The sequence below is a fragment of the Fukomys damarensis genome, unplaced genomic scaffold (assembly GCF_012274545.1).
Source record: "Fukomys damarensis isolate Sample0158 unplaced genomic scaffold, DMR_v1.0_HiC HiC_scaffold_19, whole genome shotgun sequence".
NCBI lineage: Eukaryota > Metazoa > Chordata > Mammalia > Rodentia > Bathyergidae > Fukomys > Fukomys damarensis.
Genome location: NW_022900931.1, coordinates 62,449,374 through 62,458,250, shown reverse-complemented (window position 1 = coordinate 62,458,250; position 8,877 = coordinate 62,449,374). Strand labels below are relative to the sequence as shown.

The following is an 8,877-nucleotide window of genomic DNA, read 5'->3' as shown; positions in this document are numbered from 1 at the left end:
GGGGGAGCAGGAGGGCCTCCTGAAACAAATGCAGAAGAGGGGGCGCTGAGAGAGAAGCCTCCTTCTTCACTGCCCAGCGGCCCCCCCTTCCTGCAGGGAGGTCCCCATCTAAGGGGCCGCTGGGGAGTTACCTGCGTTGGAGACTCGGCGTTCGCGCTCCATGTGCTCTGGCGGGCAGGACTGCTGCCTGTGGGGGGTGACAGTGGCCTCAATCAGGTCCCAGCACGGCCAGTGGCCTCTGGCTCCTGATCCCATTCAGCCTTCCTTCCGCAGGTGCCCAGGTGAAGAGGTGCAGGGGACAAGGCAGGCAGGGACAGCGAGTGACCGGGACACAAACACCCTCATCATTCAGCTGTCAAGAACCTCCAGATGAACAGCTTTCAACCAGATTCCGGTGCTAGGAATCTGAGGGACCAGGATTTAGGGGCCTGCAGGTTCTATAGTCTGGGTGCAATGAATTTCTTGAACTCCAGGAAATGGAGGGGTCTGAGAGCTGTTTGCTTCTAGTACTTTCTGAGAGCTGGGAGCTAGAACATTCTAGAAACTGGAAGCTAGAACATTCTAGAAACTGGAAGTTGGAGGACTCAGGGGCTTGAGAATATGCTGGACTCTGACCGGGGTAAGGTCCCCACCCAGGGATCAGTCTTACCTTTTCTGTTGCTCCAGCTCCTCTGGAGAGGGTCCATTCTGGGCTGACCAGGAAGATGGTATGGGAGGCCCAGAAGGCACTCCGCCTGGAAGGAGAGAGGAGAGAGGGCAGTGAGTCAACCTGGGCCTTGGTGCTTTTCCCTCAGGCACTCGAATCCTGTCCACTTCCTTTTTGCTCTAACCCATGGCCCAGGAAGAAGCTGTGGCCCATGGGGCAGGCACTGGCCCCAAGCTGTGCAGGTTGGGATTGGCAGCAAGAAGCCAGGATTCAGGCTGACCCTGCAGGCAGGCCATGTGGACTCCGCCTAAGGACTCAGAAAGGCCAAGGGCCTCCTCCGGTCCTGCCCCAGGCCTCTGACCTACTCAAGGCTTCTGTGGCCGCTGGATGGCTGGATGAGCAGGACCCTTCCCGCAACACATGTGCCATGGGGGGATTTTCTTCAGCCGCTGTTCCAGACCCTGGATGCTCACCAGTCACCCAAGACCCTGCCTAGGGACCATAGCCTTTGCATCACCACAGGGCCTGCTAGACATTCACTCTTGTTGTGTTGGGGTGCACACCTATAATCCCAGCACTCGGGAGGCTGAGGCAGGAGGATCACTGTGTACCAGGTCAACCTGGCCTACATACATGAGAACTTGTCTCAAGCCAGCATGATGGTCACCAGGAGAAAGGGACAGGGAACCTTCTGGGCTGAACCTATTTACAACTCAATCTGAGAGGTAGTCAGGGTCAGGGAGGGTATACTGTCCCCTTAGGAATTGTGCATTTTACACACGGGACACAGAAGCCACCAAATTCTCATCAGAATTTTCCACAATAGAGATACAGCTCTTTTTGGGGGTGAGGGGTACTGAGGAGTGAACCTAGAACTGTATCCATTGCCCTTTATTTTTGTTTTTGTGTTGAGACAGGGTAGTTCAGGCCAGCTTTAGACTCTCTGTGTAGGCTGCACTAGCCTTGGAACTCTTGTAACCCTCCTGCCTCCTGAGTGCCAGAATTACAGGCATGTACCACCATGCCCAGCAGCCCCTTTTTTAATTTTAAATTTTTAGACAGGGGCTCAGTAAGTGGCTACATTACCCAAGTTGGGCTTAAACTTGCCATCCTCCTGCCTCAGACTCCCAAAGTACTGGGATTACAAGCCTGTCCCTGACTCCTGAGGTCCAGACTGGTAAAGCAGCAGCCTGAAGTCACACAGCACTGTTGTGGGGCTCCCCCTGCCCGCCCTCACCCTCGCTGTGTCTGACCTTCCAAGGCCTCTAGGGCACTGGCCATGCCAGCAGCAAACTGTGCTGCATCCTCCTTGCTGCCGAAGTTGAGGCCCCAGACCTGGCGGGCATCACGCCACTGATGGAAGTTGGGGGTGGCCTGGTTGTACTTGACACCCCGGACAATGGCACAGTTGATGACCACCTGGCAGGAAGGGGAAAGGTGGGTGAGAGCTGTGGGTGTAGGGTGGAGGCTCAGCCCACAGAAGGCGAAGGGGCAGAGGGAGCAGCACCTGCTGGTCAGGCTGCATCTTCCGGCCCACGACCCGGAAGGAGTTGGCTGTGGGGTTGTGATAGATCTGGACGCGGCTGAAGGCCTGGGGACCCGTGCCCGCGGGGAGCCATCGCTTGTTGCTGTCATCATAAAGCATCACAGTGGCCCGGCTGGAACAGACAACCGACTCGCTGCAGGGAGGGAGAAAAGGGAAAGGTTTCACATTCCTCACGTGGGGGAGGAGGAAGAGTGAGACACACAGAGAGGCGAGGAGTAAAATAGCTTCTCCAGGACAGACAGCAACAAGGAGACAGACAAGGGAGCCAGAGGAAGACAGATCAGCAGAGGGCTGCAGGGAGAGAGCGGCAGGGGGGTGTGACAGATGGCAAAGTGACAGAGGAGGGACAGGTGAGGGGAGACGGAACAATGGATGGATGGACACACGAGGGGGGCAGACACACAGAGACAGACGGGGGAGTGGTGGGGAAGGTGGATCGGGCAGAGAGCACACAAGAGACAGAGAGATATGAAGATGGAGACGCAGGCAGATGGAGAAAGATAAGTGGAAGAGAGACGGGCAGACAGACTGGGAAGGGCGGTTGGTGAGGGCTTCGGCCTGGAGGCTGAGCCTCGAGTGGCCCCAGGGACCAGAGACCCTGACAGCCACCCCAGCACACCCGACACTGCCCCCCAGAGGGGAAGCTGAGGTTCAGAGCAGAGCAGGGTGAAGTCTGCTGCTCGCGGAGGCCCCAACCAGACCCTGCTCTGCCCCAAGTGCACCCTGCTGGCTGCCCTGTCCATCAGCTCCCAGGGCACCAACAGCCACGGCCACCTGTCAGAAACTCCAGGCCCTGGACAGCCCCAGCCAGCCAGCCTCAGTTCTACCGTCCTGGTCCTGGGATCTACCTACTATCTACTACCCTCCCTTACAGCCCTCTATGGGAGGTGGGGAGTCGGGTGAGTCGGGCAAGGGGTCAGCTCAGAGCTGGGATCTGACGTCTTGGGCCTGGGTTCAAATCCCTGGCACCCCACCTCCCCCACGTGACCCAGGCAAGTGACTCTCTTGCTCACTTCTCATCTTCCTTGCCTGCAAACAGGGAATGATGGTGCCCACCTCCCAAGGAAGTGGGCGGGAGTAAATGAACCTGGGCACCTCGCTTGGCACAGCGCCTGGCACCATGAACACTCAGTCACAGCAGTCTGAGCAGGTTCCGTTGGGCGGGCAGGGACAGCTTCTCCCAGAAGACTCCGCCCCCCTCCTTCAGGAGGCTCTACCCCCTCCCCGATGAGGAAACTGGGCTCCCAGACGGGAAGTGACTTGGCCAAGGTCACACACCGACAGGGGAAGTGGGGGAAGCACTGGTCTCTGCCCTGCCCCACCCCCACTGGGCTTTTCCTGAAAAGAAGAAGTTGGGGGTCAGAGGTTTCCGGGGAGAGAAATTTCACACGAGTGACTTTGTCTCCAGTGGGCTGTGAGTCGGGGTGGGGGAAAGCCCCTCGGAAGGCCCAGCCGTGGGTGCCGGTGCCCCCTGGGCCCAAGCCTGCCCCCCACCTTGGTGTAGCTGTGGCATCTGGTTCTCCTCATCTACGGTAGCTGGGCAGAGACCCTGACCCCTGCCTGGACCCACTCACTTTGTTCAACTCTTCAAGATGGACCTTTTTAAGCTCCTTTTGCAAGTGGGGACTGCAACAGAGGCCCAGAGATGCTGAGAGACTTGTCCACCGTCAGCTGCTGGGTGGCAGAGGAAGGATTTGAATCCAGGCTGCCTGGTTCCCAAGTCCACAGTCCTAACCACAGGGACTGTGTGGGCCCTACCCAAACACCAGGTGCCATTTCCAGACAAGCACAGCCTCAGGGGCTGTTTCTGGCTCCTGTGCCCCTGGCACACAGGGCCAGGACCTCACCCACACCTGCCGCCCACACCCAGACTCTGGACAGAAGCCCAGGACTGTCACTGCCCGGCCAGGCTGCACTTTGTCCTCCCAGGTGGCCCTGCCCTTTGCCGGCCCTGGCCCGATGAGTGATCCGGGGCTGTTCCTGCCCTTGCCCAGGCTGTGTAGCAGAAGGGTCCTGTGAAAACAGGGTGTGGGCGCTGCCTCCTCTGCTCAGAAGCCCAGGATCCTGCAGGACAAAAGCGAACTCTCTCTCTCAAGCCTGATTCTGACCTCCTTAGGCCTCCACCTGGAGGACGTCACCCCTCTGAGAAGCCCTCCCTGACTACCTGTGCAGGAATGCTCTGGTCCCCTCATCCCTGACCTCCGCCTGACAATCTCTATTTGTCTTCCCCAGAACAAATCAGACCCACAGGGCAGGGACTGTGTCTCGTTGTTCACTGCTGTGTCCCCTGAACCCAGAATAGTGCCCAGCACTTTAGTAGGTACTTAATGGTTATTTAATAAACACATTTTTGGGCCAGGGATTTAGCTCAGTGGTTCTGCCACCTGCCTCACAATCACAAGGACCTGAGTTCGATCCCTGGCACCAAAAAAAAAAAAAAAAAAAAGCCCTTCAGAGTATTCGCAAGGGATCAAAAAAAAAAACAACACTTTTTTTTTTTTTTTTTTTTTGTACCGGGGATCAAACATTAGGACCCTGCGCTTGTGAGGCAGGTGTGGTGCCGCTGAACTAAATCCCTGGCCTAATAAACACATCTATAAAATGCACAAACTCTTGATGACAGCTGACACTGTTCACGCGCTGTGCTCCAATTTCCACCCCGCGTGGCTCTCCAGCCTCCTGAGATAGACTCTGATTCTTACCCTTTTGACAGATGCGGAAAACAGGCAGAGTGGTGCCAAGGTCACACAGCAAGCAAGTAAGCAGAGAGGCTCATGTTTGAACCCAAGTCCTCCCAAGCTCCTAACCCCATTAAAAACTGAGAAAACAGCTAAATTGAAATTTAAAGGCAAGTTACAAAGTGGTGTGGCTCAGAGGTTTAAAAAAAAAAAGGTGAGGAGGATATAAATAAACGTGCGTGCTTGGTAGTACACCCAGTCATTTCTCAGGAGACCAACTGCAGGGCCCCCGAGGACGAGTGGGGAGCTGGGGGCCCGGGCGGGAGGAAACAGACATTTCACACCCTTTAGTCTTTTCCACTATGGTCATTGCTTATCTTTTTATTGTTTATCATGGGCTGGAATTACCTATAAAATCTAAGTCACTAATTAGATTAAAAAAATAAAACTATAGGGCCAGGGATTTAGCTCAGTGGTTCCACCGCATGTCTTGCAAGTGCAGGGACCTGAGTTCGATCCCCAGTACAAAAACAAAAAAAAACAAAAAAACACCAAAACCAAAACCAAAAAAAACTATGAACTAGGCAAAAGCAGGAACATGGAGAAAATCCCACAGCCAGGAAGCATGTGTGGAGGTGAGACCAGTTCCTGTGGTTTCCCGGGGCCTCACAGCCCAGCTAATATCCCAGCCCACAAGGGACCCCTTCTCCATCAAGTCCCCTCCTTGCTGTGTGTGTGGCTTCATCTTTCTGAGCCTCAATTTTCAGCCCTGGAAACTGGGTTTGTTGTAAGGATGAAAAAGAGGTCATGGATACAAAGCCATAAACTCAGGAGCTGGAAACTGGCATTTATTTTACATGTGAGAGCTGAGAGTCAAAACTGAAGGGAGGAAGCTTCCCAGCACTGGGGTTAACCAAGCACAGAGAGCCCAGGTTATATAAACCTCCACACCAGAATGTTGCCCTTTCCTTCACTAAGCACGCCCCAAGACGTACCCTGTAGCCTCCTCACACCATAAAACTTGCAACACACACACACACACACACACACACACACACACAATCCTAAATTATAAATCTTTGAATTAACCCTGGGTAGGGAACTAGTTCAGTTTGTGGAACTTGTGTGGTCTCCCTGAAGTCCCTTCTTCCAGGTGGGCCTCAGTGTCCCATAAATGAACAAGAAGTTAAAAAGCGCTGGGCGTGGTGGTGCATGCCTGTAATCCCAGCACTCGGGAGGCTGAGGCAGGAGGATCGCTGTGAGTTCAAGACCTGCGTAGGCTACACAGTGAGTTCCAGGGCAGTCTCAACTACATAGTGAGACCTCGTCTCAAAACAACAAAAAAAAAAAACAAAAAACAAACAAACAAAAAAAACAAACAAAAAAAAGAAGTTATAAAGCTCTAGCTTGGGTCTCTTTTTGCTTACCTAAGTTACCTCAAGGCCTCCTCCTCCCCTGATAAAAACAAGTTACTTGTACTTAAAAACAAAAACAAAAAGCTTAAAGGTTTTCTTTTTCTTCAATAGCATAATAGTTGGAGATAATCCCAGATTCAAATTCAAGCTTGGACACCTTCAAACTGTTTGACTTTAATAGACAATTTGCTTAGCTTCTCTGTGCCTCAGTTTCTCCATCTGTAGTAGTATGGACACAACACAGTAATAGTACAGATCTTAGAACTGTTGTGGGGATTCACCTAACTCAGAAACCTAGCACGGTGTATGGGACAAAATAGATATCTGACCTCATGGTCTTATCTTTCTCAAAGAAAAGATAAGAACAAGAATTTCTACTACTACTGTCAGAAGGAAGAAATAAAAAGGTCCCAAATTCTTCTGAAGTCTTCTCTGCCTTTGAGTGTCTGACCTCTGCCCCTCTTCCATGCCTTCCCAGAAGCCTAGCTCTGGACATAGTAGACACTCAACAAATATTTGTCAAACTGGGAGAAAAAGAACTATATATCTTGTAATTTTCCATCTAACATCCTCTCTTCCAGCGGCCCCCAGGACCGTCTCAGCCAAACTGGCCAGAAACAGGCAATCCCAACTTCCCCCCTCTTCTAAAGCTGCCTAAGAATTTTTTAGAGATCTTGCCCCAGGCTTTCTTCTCTTTGAACCTTAGTTTCCCCAACTGGGAATATAGGAGCAGGGGTCATTTTAAGTACAGCTATCCTCTGAAAAGGCTCCCGACCAGAAACTTCCGTGTGACCACCGTGACCACTACCAAGGAACACCAGCCTTCAGGAGGGTAGGAGTAACCCTCTGGCTCTGTTGGGACAGGCATCCCCTCCAGGAGTAGAGGCTTGGCCTGGCCAAAAGAGGGGGCCCTGCGGAGGGCCGGGCCGCCGGCTGGGGGTGGGGGCAGGAGGCTGGCCCAGACACTGCTCCTGCCCTTTTACGGTCTCGCAGGAGTGAGGCAGCACTAACTCGGACATCCGCCATCCGCCTTCCACTGGGCTTGGGACCGGAAACGGGAGGGGGCGGGGTGGGGCTGGGGGGCGGTGGGAGAGAGGAGTCCCCTAGGAAGAGGGAGAAGGATGAGGACTAGGCTCCTGCAAACTGTCCCCGCTCAGGGACGGGGACGTCACTCCTGGGGAAAGGGTGGGCAGGAAGTCTTGAGGGAGCCTGCGGTGTCCCCTTGCTCCAGATCTTCCAACAATTCCTGTCACACCACAACCTCCCTGATCCCTAAAAAGGTCAATCTGATGTCAAAGGGCAGGAGTTTGGGGTATGTGGGGTGAAGCAGAGGATGTGAGCACCAGGGGGTTAATACCAGCGGTCCCCAGGGGCCTCCTCCTCAGGCCGGGGCTTGGGGGCAGGAAGTCCCAGGGAGAGTGGAGGAAGGGAGATAGTATTGTCAGACTCCAGACCCAAGGGAGCGATTATAGGGGGTCAGGGGAGGGGAGACTGGGGTTGGGGGTCCACCCAGCACTGGCCCTGCCCCCAGGTGAGCCCAGGAGTTTGGAGGAGGCCCGGTTAAGACAAAAATCTCCGGGTCCCTTGGGCGCCTCATCCCCAGGATTAAATTTCTGGGAAGATAGCAGGGACTGTCTAGTGAGCTTGGGTCCCGGGGGAGAAAGCCATGACCTTGAAGCTCTCCAGTGCCCCCTCCTCCAATCCCAGGGCTCTGGAAGGCCGGGGGAACTGGGGGGAGGGGCGGTCGTGGCACCCGCGGAGCTCCTGGCCCGCCCCCCACACCAGCTGTCTCGACAGGTGAGTCAGGAAGACAAAGGCCCCCACCCCCAGCTGCCGCGCCCCCTCCCTCCTCGGGCCGGCAGGTGGGGGGGTGCGGCCGCTCCTCTGGCTCGGGGCCGGGGAGCCGCCCTCCGCAGCAGGCGCTCGCTCTGTCCTAGGCAGGGTTAGGCAGATCCTGAGTGTGGAGCGACAAGGAAGAGGAGTCCCAACCAGACCCCGGATCTGTGGGTCTGTCCGCAACAACCTCAACCGTTGGGTTCCAGGTGACCCCAAAATGCAAGGGACCGAGAAGTACCCCAGAAGTTAAGGAGCGCGGTCTCACTCGGGGCAAATCTCCAGAGGCAAAGAAACGGGGGCCCTGCCAATCACGTTCTGTGTCCCAGCGTCGCCTCGGCGTCCCGGGATCGCCCAAGCCCCCTCCCCCTCCCATGTCTTCCAGGACCTCGACTTGAGTTTCGGGAAAGTCTAGATCCTGCTGAGATCCCAGCATCCCCGTGGGGAATATCTGCCAACTTGGACGTCTTCTGAAAAAGTCTTCAAAATTCGAGAGTCCTCAGAGCGCCCCTAAATCCGAGGTCTCTCAGGAAAACCTCACCGGCACCGCCCAGAGCTCTGAGAGTCACCGGCAAGCGGTCGCTCGTTAACAGTTCGTCCAAGGGAGTTCAGCCCAAAGCAGAGCCCGCATCCAAGCCGGGTCCCCAAATTCCAGCCCGGAGCGAGGGGGGAGGGGGACAAAGGCGGGACGGGGACGAGTCCGCGGGCGGAGAGGGGCTCACCTCATGGCTGCGCGGCGGGAGGGCGGGCGGACGAGCC

The 8,877-nt window shown here is 55.2% G+C and overlaps 1 protein-coding gene across 1 annotated transcript in view; it reads right to left on the bottom strand.

Moving 5' to 3' along the window:
* The window catches only part of Vasp (vasodilator stimulated phosphoprotein), a 21,347-nt gene that overhangs the window by 3,512 nt on the left and 8,958 nt on the right, over window positions 1-8,877 (bottom strand). Inside the window, exons 5-9 of the mRNA XM_033766006.1 lie at window positions 2,154-2,325; window positions 1,900-2,065; window positions 650-734; window positions 132-187; window positions 9-19 (exon numbers count right to left, since the gene is read on the bottom strand). Of these exons, the coding sequence (XP_033621897.1) occupies window positions 9-19; window positions 132-187; window positions 650-734; window positions 1,900-2,065; window positions 2,154-2,325 (490 nt within the window). The remainder of the gene's footprint in view (window positions 1-8; window positions 20-131; window positions 188-649; window positions 735-1,899; window positions 2,066-2,153; window positions 2,326-8,877) is intronic.